Raw genomic sequence first — 15,911 nt, forward strand, 5'->3', positions numbered from 1 at the left:
GCGCTTCACCTCAAATCCTGTATCTATCCCGAGGGATAAACACAAGACTTGAGGATGAGACTCAATTAAATAAACTAAGAAATACACGACGTCCGTTTGGCCTGCGAAACCGTTTTATTTACTGACAAATTTTCTATTTAATATGAAAAATTAAATAGGGTTTATTTTAAGCTGGGTTCGGAAAAGCTTCTTATAAGTGCAAGCCCCTATAGTTAATTACATATTAAATGACCGAATTCACTTAAGAATACTCTCGATAAAAATCAGGAAAAATTATCTTCAAGGACTTCAAAAGGATGAGATTTTTCAACGAAATCGGACAAAGAGGTGTGCAAAGGGGAATGGTTCAAACTTGGAACATTTATTGTAGAATCCAAAGGAGGAAGAACTAGGGGATGTCACAGATGCAGAGGAGATCCTCGGTGACTTCCCAGTCTACCCTATGGTTTGACTTCAGTTTCGAGGAGAAATTATTCAAGTGTTTTATCCTGCCAATTTTATTTATTTAGGACTTACATTCGCGTGAAACGATCACACAAAATAGCCTGGAAGATGTGAGGATTTAGGTAGTGATGAACGACAACCTCAAAATCCTAAAACGAGTTAGGGCTTAGATCGTACAACAGAACTATACAAATGCCTAAAGAAAAGTTTTGAGGATTTATATTGCGCTAGGCGAACAACCTCGAAATCTTATGGATTGTTGTTTTAATTTTTAGGAAAGAAATGATTTAGCTGGGGAATACATGTTCTGCTGCTGAAGATGGTCGTGCTGTTCACCGCGCTAGTTCCAAGCTCCTTGTCTTGACGAGTTTAAGTTTTCTAGGGTGTTAGGTTATAATATCAAATCTAACGGCCCTATGGTTATAGTTCTTCAAATATTTCATAGATAACATGTTGAAGTACAACATGTTGTACAGTGTATAGCAAATAGAATATGTAGCACAGGACAAACAGTAGAGTATGCAGTAAAGAAAGCAATACAACATGCAGTGTAGAGAAAATTAAAAGGTACAACAGGGAAGTGATTATAAAAGAATAAAATGCTGTAAACATAAAACAAACTTGTATACCTGGGAGATCCGTTGTTCCTTAGGTGTAATTGATGCAGCAAGTACAAACAACAAAATTTGAGGAAGCAGGCTGAAATACTTTATATAAACGAAGTAAAGAAACGCCACCCTGAAAACACGAGAAAGTGCGGTAAATGACCCGTACGAGAAAATCAACAAAGCGACAAATCGATGAAAATCGTAGAAAACACGGGAAAATCCCGAAAAAAGACGAGTGCTTTGTCCAAAAATTCCAAAAGTCCAAAAAGAGGGGGACCGCAAGCACTCGGTTCGGGGCTAGACTCAACTATATGTTAGTGCTCGAGGGTCGTCGAAGGCTACTCGGTCACTCAGATGTATAAAGCCCGCCACTCAATTAGAAGGATATCCTATCGAACCTAACTCAGGAGGATATTTCTTAGCCTAAACAGGTGATCAACAGGTGGACAACCAATATTTAAAATGTATTTAAAATTCATATTTTCAGCATGCACATATGTTTCAAACATGCAAAAAAGTGGACTGTATCAATTTTGTTTGTAGCAAAAAATGTATTTTTGTTTTAGAAAAAGGTGTATTTGTTCTTATCAAATTTGTTTTTATCAATTTTAAAAGTAGTTGTCCACGAGTCGATTGCCCTGTCGGGCATAAGACTACCAAAAACCTAAGAAAATTCGGGTCAAGTCCCGCTAGTTTTGTGTCGGTGAATGATACTATCATCCTACAGTTGACCGAGTTCCTGAATCGGATCCTGATGGGTTCCTGAATCGGATCCCGATGTCGTAGGATGACATATCATTCAGCTCTATCTCCGGTGTGCCTTTGTCGTCACCGCCCTAAGCCCCAAAACAAAACCGACCTACTTGCTTGCTTGATGGTTTCACGTATAGTAAAAAGCTATACGTGGACACTTTTATATTGGACATAAGCATAAAAAATCGAACCAAGAAGCAAGAAAAAAAAGAACAAAAATGGGGTGAGAGAGAAGAGGGACAGATTCACCTAAAACATAAAAAATAACGAAGGATGAATCAGCTCTCAAAACTCGTGACGAAAAGACCTGAAAAGGAAAGCCCGAAAATCCTTGAACTAATCTGAAAGGATTACCAACAATCTCACGGGTAGGGGTAGGAACTAAAGCCAGCAAAACCACACTCAAACTACTTCTCGGGTAAGGGCAAAACAAGGCAACACCGAGCTCCCAACCAGAGTAAAACCGAACCACAACTAAGGCTCAAACCCAGGCCACAACAAAAGGGTAGAAAACATCTCTATGCCCTCAAGACATCAAAATGTAGGACTACCATATGTTTCAGACAAGAATGGCTATGGAACTCCTCCAAATCAAGATAAATTCCTCCACAATGTGTATATTTAAGCCAAAAACACTCATAAGATGCCAAAACAGAGCCCAGCAGGGGCCAAAGCCAAACCAAATGACCTACCAACAAGCTCACAGGTAGGACTAAGAACAAACCAAATCAAGCTCCCAAGCTACCTCTCGGGCAGGAGCAGAACCAGACAAAAACCAAGCTCCAAATCAAGCCAAAATAAATCCCTCGAGGTTAACAAGTAAAGCTCACATACCCAAGACAAGATCTCAATCCAGAACCCAGCCTCCAACCCTTTCAAGGTGAAAATTGAGCCCCTAAAGAGATCAAATCAAAGCTTTAAAGGCTAATCAAATGCAGTATATGATAACAAATCCAAACCCAACCATTTTTAGGCAAACCAAAAACCAGCAGGGGCAAAAAGGATAAAGCCACACCCCAAATCAAACGAAAATAAGCCTCATAATCAGGCAAGAGTCAAGAGCTAGAGCAGGTAAGACCGACCCCAATGGAGGCCAGAAACCAAGCCACTCAAGGCTAAAACAGGGCCCAAGCATAGATAAAAACTCAAGTTTTAACAGAAATTAAAGTTTCAACCATTTCAAGATAAACCGAGCCATTCAAAGCTAAGGAACAACTCACAAGCTTTTGAAATATCAAGATATAGAGCCAATATATGCCTTAAACAAGAACAGTAACATAGAGAATATATTTAGGCCCCCAACTTGACCAACATGTATTTAAACAAAAGGATGCCTCACGAGGAGCTAAACCAAGCCCTCAAAACAAGTTATAAAGCTTTCCAAATTAAATAAATTTTCTCATAGCATGCATTTCGAGTAAGGGAAAACCACAGAAAGCCAAAACCGAGCCCCCCAAAAATGCATGAAAGGCCAAATAAACTCTCCAATATCTCATGCTAAATAAGAATAGATGAAAAGCCTCATAATACATATCTCAACATGATTGCAAGAGGAGCCAACATCAGCTCAAAGCTACATTTTCAATTATTCCAACTTGCTTTTGAACAAAAACAAAAAAGAGGAGCTAGCATCGTCTTAAAGCCACGTTTCAACCTTCTTATTCACAGTAATAAAAATATGAAAATTTCAAGCAAGTAGAGAAAAGCAAAGTACTTATATCATGTTGTATTTCCACTATTTCAAGCAAGTAATCAAATCCAATCCCTAGAACATGCTCACACTTCCATCTCTAGACGCTGGAGTAACACGTCTTTCAAAAATATAAGTGCAATACTAAACTAACAAGCCACATTATTCATTGCACCAAGCTAACAGAAGCTCGACAGAGAGCAAAACCGAAAAGAGGTAAGGCGCAAAAAGGGGAAAAAGTACCTCCTCGAAGCAAAAAGAAAGTAACACAGGAACTTTAAAGACACTCCCCAACTTACACTCCCACTCCCCAACTTCACTTTCCCTTCCAACAACAAGAGGAAACCAGTTCAAGCACTAGAAAATCAAAGAAGTGAGTGAGAAAGAAAAATAGCAGGGTTTCCTCCCTTAGAAAAAATTTTCGGCTCCCTGAAACGCACTAACGAAAGCTTCATATAGACCAAAAAAACGGGGGAAGGAATGTTTAGGAGATCACATAAAGATCGAGAGAAACAGAGGATATGATCCTCGCAGAGGCTACGCTCTGCGGCAGGGAGGATGGAGAGCAGACGGGATAAGATATCCGCAGAGGATAGGATACGGGATGGGTGACTGCGAGAGGTGTCTCGCGTGCGAGAGGCGAACGCGAGAATGAAATCTCCCAACGACACGAAGGAGCGGGCCAGGCAATCGAACGAGCCACGCTAGGGCAGAGGTAGGCCCACGGGTGCGAGAGAAATAGAAAAAAGGGGGGGAGGAGATAGGTTTAGGTTATAAATAATAATAATAATAATATTATTATTATTTAGTATTATAAATATACCTAAATTACGCATTTCCCCCTAGACGCGTCGTCGGAATGAAACGAAAGTCTCCCCTAGGCAAAATCGATGTTCCGGACGCGTTGGCGCAGTCCGTTTCGTCATCCGGTGTCATTTAGACAACCTCGTCGACGATCGGGACAAAAATGCGTCGCGACCTGAATCACCTCAAAAATTCGGCTCGAGCTCAATCAAACAAAACGGTGAAGAGCACGACGGTGTCAAATCAACGCGTACTGTCAATCCTAAGGCCGACAGTGCTATAGGAATACTCTCTGAGTTCCTTCGGAGTAGCCTTACCTGCTAAACAATAGCGGTCAAGACTACTACATGGAACGTTAAGTCGAGCGAAGAAAAGTTCAGAATTGCTAACAGAGAGGGCTCCTTCACTAGTTTTCTAGGAGTAGTAGACAGAAAGGCCCTACGGCTAGATCCTAGGCTACTAAGGAGGGGAAAACCGCACCTCGATCGAAAGCGAGGTCAACACCGTCCCTCTAGGCTGTGCTGGCTGGCTTGGCGAGGCCGCTGATGGGTCTGCCTTGGTATGGCAGGTCCAGACTGGTTCTTCTGCGGGAGGGGAGTCACAGCTGTTCCTTCATTGGAGGGAGGTGCAGGAGGTGCAGGAGGTGCAGACGTATTAGATTTTTATGACATAAGATAACATCCAATGTATGAGTGAATCAAACTTCCCTTGAGAGTTGTAGTTACCATATTCCTCCATAACCCTAAACTTAGTATGATTCATCATTTATCCTTTAATGAGTTAGCCTTAGTGGCATTTTATGCACCAATTGTATGAACACAAATCGCTATTTTAACTTGAGCAGAGCCATTATTATCATAACAAAATAATTTAGGAAAATTTACATGCATGTCACATAATTCTTATGTGTTTGCATATTTAAAACCTAAAGTTTGGTATTTATATTTATAATTCTTCGGTGCTATAAAGATATGCATGAAAATGTGTATTTTACTTTTATAAATTTAATAATAGTGGTTTTTTGATGTGAAGTTGGGGTTGTGTGTTATTCATGCAAATGGGAAACTTTAGGTGTTAAATATGTACATATATAAGAATTGTGTGGTCTGTATGTAAATACCTCAATAATTTCTCTGCTTTTAAACTAATTCAACTGTGATTCTAATGGGTGGTGAGCAAAACTATTTTTAATCCTCCTTTTTATGCTGAACTGGTGGTTTGCACTTAATAGAGCAACTTCTTATGTTAAACTTGCAGGATATTCCTAATGATGTCTGGTATTGCGCATTGCATGTTAGAATATTGGATGTCAGCGACAATTACATTCAAGAATTGCCAGAGAAAATTGGTGATTTTAAGTCATTGATTGTATGTTTCTTATTATACATGTTTTAATTCGGTTTTAAGCTTGTTTTTTTTACTTGTTGAAAGTCGCTTTGAAGATGTGATTCACTATGGAGCATTAGCCTCACGGAATGTTAAATATGGAGTATTTTATGTCTAAATTGTGTAGAATCTGAACCTGAATGGAAATGATTTATCTGATGAGAAGATTAGCTGGGTTGGCCTTACACAGCTGAAGTTTTTAGGAGTACTATCTCTTAACAGTAACAAGTAAGTCAGTTTTCTGATATTTAAGTATCCTTCAAGACTTTAAATTTGATGGAAAGGCTTTAACTTAGTTTGCTCAAGAGCTTACAAGTAAATCAGTCAAAAGATTATGAAATGCAACTAGATTTGAAACTCTTTTGAGTTTTCAAGTCTTGATAACAATTTTTTTCTTAAGCTTGGCTTGTGCAGTTTATTTATAGTATTTGTATGCATTCTTAGTTTCTTACCTAATCCATTCAATGTATTCTCCATGCTTACTACCCGAGTTAATTTGTAGGACAAACTGTCACAAAACGTAAGAGCAATAATCTTTGTAAAGAAATGACTTGTATCAGTCCATTGCTTTTGGAAGGTGCGACTATCATGTGGAAGCGTGCCCCTAGTCTAAACTTACTTGCTCCATAATTTTTAAACCACACTTTTGTCTTCCTCTATTTGAATGTGTGAACTTCTCATTCTTTCTGTTTTTCTTCAAGGCTTTTTTCAGAAATCAAATTTTCAATTGAACCTTTGACTTCCAGAAAACAATGAAGACAATTTAATGCTCCCTTAGATTGAAATTATTTAACAACAAGAACAAGTCTTATGTCTTATTCAAATTTCTAGCATGCAGGCTAACTCCTTTCGAGCGTCAGCCAATGGAACGAATGGGCAAATCTTCCAGGACATTTGAAACTAACTTCTGGATTATATATCTCAAAGCTAGGAAGTTGAAATGTTCATTTTCCATATAACTCTGTTTGATTAGTGCTGCATTCTTTTTGTGCTTTGAGATTCATTTTTATTGGAGATTTACTTTTCCTGTTTTGTGCTATTTTTTTATTTTGTGCTTTGAATTTCATTTTGCCGCTTGTCCTTGTTGCATTCAGTTTTATTATTCTTTATGTTGGACTAAGACCATGCTTGTTTTCATAATTGATTGCTTGCTTGCATGATTTTTTTTTTCAGTTTTTCTTCATTTCTACTATCCTTCGGCTTTGTGTCTTCACACAAACATTTTTTTCAAATGAGATAAAATTCATAACAACAGATACTTGCATTGGTCCAACTCAAAATGTGCGCAAATGCCAAAATCTCCTAACCATCTCTTATTTTGTGAGGACTGTGCAGAGCCTCAAAATTACCTAGAAAGGATCCTTACAGTTGATTCAATTAAATATGACTAAAATAACAACCAATCGTCAACGTACCAAATAAAATTTGATTTGTGATATGTTGTACAAAATTAAAATTGTCAAATACTGAACTATTTGTAAAACGAGCACGTTGATGCTTCTAAACTGTAAAAAATATCCAAAAATAAAACTTTATATCACCAAATTACTCTATAATGAAAACTATGGACAACTGATACAATATCACACAAATCAGGCTTGAAATGCCTTGGCCACAAGGAGAAGAGGCCGCTTCTTTTTACTTTACGCGCTTTTAGTTCTTTCTTTCCTTCGGTCTTCTCTTCTTCCCTCGTCCTTTGGCTAGTTCCGCCTTTCGTCTTTTGAAATGGCCCTCAAATACTCGCCTACCCTGTTCGGCTCCGTGAAGGGCACCGGACCTTCGTTGCTGATAGAGAACGAGGTGAGAGAGTTGCAGGGAAAGTATATTCTTAACGATAGCATAGATCTTTGGAAGTTTCCTAGATCAGCACGAGCGACAGAACTTCTGGGAAAAAACCTGGTCTTCTATCGAAACCAGTTCAAATATGGCCTCCGATTACCCCTGTGCCATGAGCTCTGAAGCGTCTTCAACACTTACGGGGTTATTCCAACACAAGTGATGTCGAAGTCCATAGCCGCGATCATGACTTTCTCTCTTTTCTGTTGGTATAGAACCTCTCATGGTCGATCGACCTTTTTAAATACTTTTTCTCGTTCAAGGTTGATGGTGAGAGCTATGCCATGTTTTCAGTAGTTAAGGAACTCCACCTGGTAGGAGTGGAGAACAAGATAAAGGATTGGAAGAAGAAGTTCTTGGCCGGTTCTTGGTTTGATGCTTGGGAAATCCGAATCGAATCATCGGGGTGTAAGGTATCTAAATTGAGGTCTCTCCCGGAGAGTATAATTGTTGCCCTGGAAATGTTGATTGGTCTTCGTTTCTCGGTTTCTCAATATACTGCCAAGGTAACGGTTACTCGTGTGTTGACGGGTAATATGACAAATGAGCAATGACACAACTCGGACATTGTAGAGGAGGTCCGAGCGAAGGTGGCGAACGAAAAGTTGGCCGTCAAGAGTCAGAAGCAGAAGCGTCTCTCGGAGTCAGGTAATCTTGTAGAAGATGAGGACCCGCTCCCTCAGAGCATGGCATCGAGATACCTTTTTTTTTGTCTATTCATAGCGTTGTTATTAAAGATAAGGTGACAGGTAAGGTCACTGCCATTGCTAAAAAATATGCTTCTCATTCGATGCAGGGGAAGAAGAAGAGAGAGCTTTTGTTTCCGAGGGAATCCCGGATGAGACCACTACTGTTGACCCTTCGAGAGCAGGTGTGCAGCCAGGTGCCAGTATTCAACTGGACACAAGCTACGGCTCCATCCTTTCTCTTTGTCTGAGAGGGACAGAGCCAACCAGGCCACTCCCACTGCTTCAACTAGCTCTTCATCGGGAGCGTCGACCTCGTCTTCCTCGAAGAGGACAGTGATACACCGGCGCGGGAAGGAGTCGGAGGAGGACATAGAGTTCCCATGTCCTCCTCCCTCGAAGAGGAGCAAGGAAGTTTTTGAGTGGGAGCCCATGCATAGGAGCACCGGAAAGATGTGGTTGTGGTCCGGTGAATGTTCAGCCTGTTGAATCGGACCTTAGATTGGTTTCCGCCGTAGGAAGAGAACAAAGACTTGTCCCCGGTCTTGTTGGACCTGTTGTGGTCGGGGGAGCTTGGTCGCGCCTTGGGGGATTTTAACATGAGGAATTGGCTACTCGTTAAAGGCCCTGTACTTGAGAGAGCATCTTTTTTTTCTTGTTATCCCGAAAGTTTGTTAGTGTTATATGAAAAACTCGTAATTCCTTACATAATGAAATGAGACCTTTTGTTTTTTCATGATTAATTTTACTTCTTGGCCTTGTAAAACTTCTCGTTTTATTTGGGGATTTGGCCCTTCGAGATATTTGCTCTCGGGTTGGACGATGGATTTTCGGGGGTCGACCCATCCTTAATGCTCCGAGCGTTAACCTTTGTTCCTTTCAGGTGCTCGCTACGCGTCGTCCGGTTAAGCGGGCATGGCTCCTGACCAGTCTTGCCTCCCAATGCGGATCTTGTCACTACCTGAGTGGCCGCCAAGATTTTCGAGGTGGCCTTCGTTGTCCTTTTTGCATATCTTGTCACTAGTGGACGGAGGGCTACATCTAGAGACCTCGCTGCTTGGAATTCGCACTGTTTCGCGACCGAGGGATCCTCTAGTTTTCGCTTGGTAGCAGATCGACCGTGTATTCCGGGCGATCAGCTTGTCAGTTGTAGCCGACCCCACGTAGTGGGACTAAGGCTTTGTTGTTGTTGTTGTGAGTCATGTATTGAATGGAAGGGTTTTCTGTAAATCCGGTATTGAACTTTGCTTTAGTCGAGTTAGATGCCAGAGCAGAGACGCTTCCCGCGAATGGGCAGGGTGGACTTTTGGAGGGGTGCTAAACTTATTGCCTCAGGAGGGCAATGCGTTCGTTCGACCATTGTTGTCGGTTGTGTGGGTTTCGTTATGTCTCTAGGCGCCTTCTTGCTCGGGGTTCACTCTCACTCGTTCTGGCTATCTGTGATCTCGTTAGATAGTCAGAACCCTACGAGAGTCTAAGCAAGGATTCCTTTTGCTCACGTTTGCATTCCGCTTTCCGAGCAGAGGCTTCAGGGCTGTCGGCCGTTTTAAATTTTCCTTGGGTTTTGAAAAATGAGATAATTTTGTATATATGAAAATGATTTAAATGTAAATATGTGATTTTGATTTTTGAAAGTAATATTTTAATTTTGAAAAGAGATGAGATCAAATGGGTCTCACATTTTGGATAGTTTGGATGACTGAGTGCGATACAACAAGTAATATACTTATCCTGAATAATAAATATATCACTTGTAGTAGGCTCAATCATCTAAACTAAAGAATTTGTGACATTCATTTGGTCTGTGAAATATTTTTATATGAGACCAACAAGTTCCCCTATCTAATATAAAGATCAGATAAGATTTATTTTATCTGGGTTCCAAGTTCCCTATAGAGACAAACCCCTATATTTAATTACATCTTAAATAACCGGGTTTCTCTCAAGCAGACGTGTTTGAAGAGAATGTCAGCTACTTGATTGTCTTCCTGACTGACATGCTCGATGCAAAAGCTCCTGTATCTTCCGATTTCCTTATTCATTTTGGTGAGGTATTTGGTCATATTTTGTCTCTAGCATCAAATTCTCCATTAACTTTACTCACAATCAACAAGGAATCAAACCTCATTAGGAGGTCCTGGGCGCTTATTTCATAGGCCAGGAGGAGTACGGCGATCAATGCTTCATACCCTGCTTGTTTGTGACGTTAAATTCCACTGAGATTGACTGGTAGAGGAGTTTACCGATTGGGCTGCACAAAACCAGACTCAATCCTGCCTTTAGCTGCTTAGGGTCCACGTCCTGTCATCATTGATCGTTCCTTCGTCTTATCCATCTGTCACGGAGAAGTCAACCGGGAAGTCGGCGATCGCTTGGGCTTTGATTTTCGTCTGAGGGACGTAGGTGATTTTGAATTCACTGAGCTCCACTATCCGCTTTAGCAGTCGGCCAGGGTGCTCTGGTCCGGTGATTACAACCTCAATGGATGGTCTGTAATGACACGAATTGGACGCATCTAGAAGTATGGTCGATGTTTGCGAGTGGAAACAATAAAAGGAAAATGTTAGTTTTTCCATAATTTGATATCTAGTTTATGCACCGTGAAACACTTGTCTCGTGTAGTAGACTGGGTGTTGCTTTCCTGCCTCCTCTTGGACCAGGACTAAGCTTACAACCTCTCGTCCGACTTCGAGTTAAAGGGACAGTTCTTCCGCTGCTTTGGACTCTGGAGCAGTGATGGTGATACCAAGGAATCTTTCAAGTTCTTGAATGTCTCATCGCATTCAGTTATCCATTCAAAGTGTTGATTCTTCCTTAGTGTCTTAAAGAACCATGCACTTGTCACCCGACTTCAGGATTAAACGGCTAAGTCCAATAATCCGACCGGTTAGCCTCTGAATTTCTTTGGTACTCCGGGGAGGTGACATATCTAGGATCGTCTGAACTTTTTTCGAATTGGCTTTCAGTGCTTCGGGGATCAGTAGGAAACCGAGGAACTTTTCGGTCGACGTCCCAAAAGTGCACTTGGAAGGCTTTACTCTTATATAGAATTTTTTGAGTGTTTCGAATGTCTCTTTCAGAACTTCGATGTGTTGTTCAGGTGATTTGCTTTAACTATGATATCTTCGACATACACTTCTATATTTTTTTCATTTATGATTAGAAATATTACAACTAGGAGGCGCTGATAGGTCGGTTAAGTGTTCTTAAGCCCAAAGAACATTACATTAAAACAAAATATGCCCTGTGCAGTAATGAAAGTTATTTTTTTCCGAATAGGCCGCGTTCATCTTTATTTGGTTGTAGCCGGAGTAAGCGTAGAAGAAACTCATGATTGAGTATCCGACCATTGCGTCCTCAAAGGTGTCAATCTTCAATAGAGGGCATGTGTCTTTTGGGCAAGTGACATTGAGGTTAGTGAAGTCGGTGCACATCTTTCATTTGTCGTTGGCCTTCTTAACCATCATGACGTTTAACAATCAGGTCGGGTATTGAACTTCGCGGATGTAGCTAGCGTCCAATAGTTTATGTACCTTCGCTGCTATTCGTTCGACCAAAGTTCCGACAGTCAACCGAATCATCTATTGGACCAGCTGAGAGTAGGGTTTGATGTTCAAACTGTGGCTTGTTGCATCGATTGAAACGCTAGACATCTCTGTTGCGGTCCAAACAAACACCTCCCGGTGCTCCCGATGCATTCGTATTAGCCGGTTCTTGAACCCCACATCAAAATGTTCACTGATGAGGAAAACCTTATAGGATTCTTCGTCGGTCGCGGGTACTTGAAGGATGGCCTCGTTGGTCTCAAGGCCTCCTTCCCCCTGGATCTAGATGTCGAGCGGTTCCTAGGTACATTCGAGACCACCTGCAGGTAGCAGCTCCTAAACTGCTGCAAGTTCCATCAGACAGTAATTATTTCCATGTAACCTGAGAACTTTTCCTCCACATGGTAGATAGAAGTTACCGCCCAGTAGCTGTTCAGGAGTGGCCGACCGAAAATGGAATTGTAAGTTGGCAGGGATTCCACTATGGCATTGTAGGTGCTCTCAACTGGTTAATCTTGAAGCAAATCTTATCAAACACCGTCTTGAACAGGATTTTCACTGAACTCTCGGTATAAACGAGAATACTATCCACCCGGTAGTTGTTGATCGGTGTTGTAACGACGATCACCTCGTTGTAGAGGTTCCCCTTAAGCGGGAGGTCCACGTCTGTAAAGACAATGGGTAACTGGTTACATGTAATGGGGTGACAGAACATACCTAGTCCGAACGTTGTCTTTTCAAGCCGGAGAGTCGGGTTCCCTTCCCCTCCCCCGAAAATGGCTGGGATTATTCTCATTACATGGACCTCATTTGCTCGAATGGGACAGTTTGGGGATTCTTCCACTGGGGCCTTACTCTGTCGCTAATTATGTGCATCAATCGCTATGAACTCCTTGAGTTTCCCAGCGCGGATAAACTCCTCAATTAGATTCAGAAGGTTATGACACTCTATGTCGTGGCATGGTCTTGGTTGTACTAGCAGTACCTTTTCGAGTCCTATAAAGTTGAAGGCGCCTTCAGTGGAGAGGCCGATTTGAAATAGTCCTCATTCTCGATGGTCTGGACTATTGTGGCAATTGACACATTAAGGAGCGTCAACCCCTTCATTTCTCGGCAATCATGCGGTCGCTCATAATATCATGTTAACCGATGGTCAGAGCTTCGCTTCTGGTCAAGGTGTCGAATGATGCTACGTGATCGATTGGATTGGTCTTCCCCTTGAAAGGATCTAGATGTGGGATTCTTAGCTTGGGCGTGGGTACCGCCTCTTTTATTTGGCAAGTAAATGCCCCCGAGTGTTTGTACAGGTACTCGCATCCGTTCTTCCCATCGTCTGCTTGCTTGTGCAGATGCACTGGTTTCAGTGTGTTGGGACTCACCTTGTCCCTCCGTTCACTTGTTGTTGACTTGGTTGTCCAGGACAGGTGGGTTCGCCGATGGGGGTTTTTGAGTGCGGACCCCCTGAGGTTTCGCCTCCAGATGAGGCACATGGTTGTTCCTCTGGGTGATTGCTGCCCAGAAAACTTCAAATTGTTCCGTCACGAGAATCATTTAGGCCTGCAGCCCCTACACTTGTGTGTGCACGTTTGGTTGCGTAGACTCTTTATTGTGTTCCATGCACACTATTTCTCTTTGGGAGCTTTCTCCTTCATAGTCTTTCCCATTTCTCGTCTGTTGCATGATCCACGCTCACCGCACCACATTTTCAAATGTTGGATCTTACCTTGTCTTTTACGAATCACGCCCTGGCCACACCACCTTTTAGTATTTTAGATTATAATTTGTCTTGTGAATCACGCCCTGAGATTTAGAGCCGGATGAATGACAGAAGGATGTGAGAGAGTAAAGCATGGAATTCACTATTATAAGAGTCGAGAAAGAGGTCCCTTTATTCGTATTTTTTTATTCTTATTTATAGGAATGTATTTTGTACAAAAAGGAGAAAGTATGTTGACCTCGCTTTTGGTCGAGGTGTAGTTTTCCCCTCAGTAGCCTAGGATCTAGCCATAGAACCTTTCTGTCGACTACTCCTAGAAAACTAGTGAATGAGCCCTCCCCGTTAGCAATTCTGGACTTTTCTTTGCTGGACTTGATGTTCCATGTAGTAGTCTTGACCGCTATTGCTTAGCAGGTAAGGCTACTCCGAAGGAACTCAGGGAGCATTCCTTTAGGACTGCCAGCCTTAGGATTAACTCTACTCGTTGATTTGGCGTCGCTGCGCTCTTCGTCGTCCTGTTTAATCGAATTCGAGCCAAAGTCTTGATAGGATTTGGATCGTGATGCGTTTTGAACTTGATCGACGACGAGGCTGCCCGGACAACTCCGGATGACAAAACGGACTGCGCCGACGCGTCCGGAACGTCGATTTTGCTTAAGAGAAACATTTGTTTCGTCGCGAGGGCATTTCTGGAGGAGATGTGTTTAAGTATTATTTATAATAATAAATAATATTTTATTATTATAAATAAAACTTATAAACCTACCCTAACTTCATTTCCCCTCTCCTGTTTTCCGTCTCTCGCTCGTGCGTCTTTCCCTCTCGCGTCTCTGCTCTGGTCGCCGTGGCCCCTCGCGTGACCCCACAAACTCGAGCCGTTGGAACGAAGGTTCCTGCGCCCCTGCGCTCCCCTCTCTCACAGTCGCCCATTCCTCCTCATCATTTGCTGGCTCCTCCAGCCGCAAACGGTATGGTGCGCCTTTGCGCTCGATCTCTGTGGGATTTTTTTCAATCATTCGTCTTCTTCTTCCCTTAGCGTATATCAGAGCTCCTTTGTGAAGCTTCAAGGGGCTGAAAATCATTTTCAGGGGAGGACCTTTCTCTATTACTCTTCTCTACTCACTCTCTTAAGTTTTTTTGAACTCTCCTTGTTGCTGGAGAGAGGTGTTGGCTAGGGAATACTTTTCTGCAACTTCTTTTTGTGATTCTACTTTAAGGAGGTACTTCCCTCTCCCCATGTGCATTGTCTGTGTTCGGCCCTGCTCTTTACCGAGCCCCTACGCTTTATTTATGTTCGTCCCTGTTCTCTGTCGAGCCCTGTTAGCATGCTAGAATAGGAAGATTACTATTTGTCTCATTCCTAAACATGTTCTAACTTATTCTTTGTACATTTGTTATGTGGGAATGACATTTAAAAGCTTGAGGGTGTGTATTTCCTTCTCCCTCCCTTTCTCGATGCTTTACTGGCTCTCGGTTATGGCATCGCCGAGCCTCTGATGATGATCTTGTGGTGTGGTGCTAGCAGTTAGATTTTGTTAAGCTTGGTTAAGCAATGTGGTATGATATTAGTCCTTTCTTTTACTTTGCTTGTCTAAAGCGCCGAAGTTATGGCATGTTTCCTATCTCCCAAGGCATACTTATATTGGAAGTAATTAAGAGGATGGTTTTGAAATAATTTGGCCCTTCTCATGAGCATGTTAGTATATGTATTATGAAGCTTTCATTCACTTTCACTCAAAGCATGTGGTAGTTCTATTTTGAGATGTGTTAAAGGCATGAAAATATTGCTCTAACTTTTATTATGGCTTAGTATTGAAGGTCTCAATTGCAGCTTGGTTTTCGACCCTTGCTGAGTTTGGGTTTTAGCCTTGCTTGGCTCGGTTTGGTCTTTAACTAGTCTGGAATTTGGTGAAAAACTTGGTTTGTCTTTGGTTTTGTGTTGAATCTCGGTTTTTGCCTATTGGGGGTTCTTTTTTGCTTTGGTGGCTCGGTTCCTTATTTTGGGAAGATTTGGGTATTGGGTTTATTGAAGCTTGGCTTTTGTTTTGGTTAAGAGTATTATCTTAACACATTTAAGCTTCTCATTGGAACTTTAAGGAACTGGTTTTGGCTTTATCTGGTTTTGGCTTTATGGTGAGTTCTGATTGTGCTTTATGAGGACCTGGCTTTAGCTTCTCTTGTTTGGGCATAAATTGCTTGGATGATCGTGGGGAGAGTAAGTGTGTCATTCCAAAGAGATTGAGGGTATTTTACACTCTCTTGCGTATGTCAGAGTTCCTGTGGAGTGAATTCGAGTTGCTTTAGTCATGGACCTTGTCTTGTGCCTTGGACTTAGCCTGCCTTCCCTTTCCCTTTTTTCCCTTTGCCTCGTGTCTTGGCTTTGGTCTTGGCTGTGAGTCTTGCTTACAATGCTTTGGAGTTGGTTTGGACTGCCCTGTTTGT

The 15,911-nt window shown here is 41.9% G+C and overlaps 1 protein-coding gene across 2 annotated transcripts in view; it reads left to right on the plus strand.

The window, feature by feature from the left end:
- LOC110028347 (LRR repeats and ubiquitin-like domain-containing protein At2g30105) overlaps positions 1-15,911 on the plus strand; it is a 60,228-nt gene that overhangs the window by 26,192 nt on the left and 18,125 nt on the right. For both annotated transcript variants that reach the window (XM_020730166.1, XM_020730164.1), the window contains exons 5-6: positions 5,557-5,667; positions 5,813-5,913. In XM_020730166.1, the coding sequence (XP_020585825.1) occupies positions 5,557-5,667; positions 5,813-5,913 (212 nt within the window). The remainder of the gene's footprint in view (positions 1-5,556; positions 5,668-5,812; positions 5,914-15,911) is intronic.

Source organism: Phalaenopsis equestris, unplaced genomic scaffold (genome assembly GCF_001263595.1).
Source record: "Phalaenopsis equestris unplaced genomic scaffold, ASM126359v1 Scaffold000511, whole genome shotgun sequence".
NCBI lineage: Eukaryota > Viridiplantae > Streptophyta > Magnoliopsida > Asparagales > Orchidaceae > Phalaenopsis > Phalaenopsis equestris.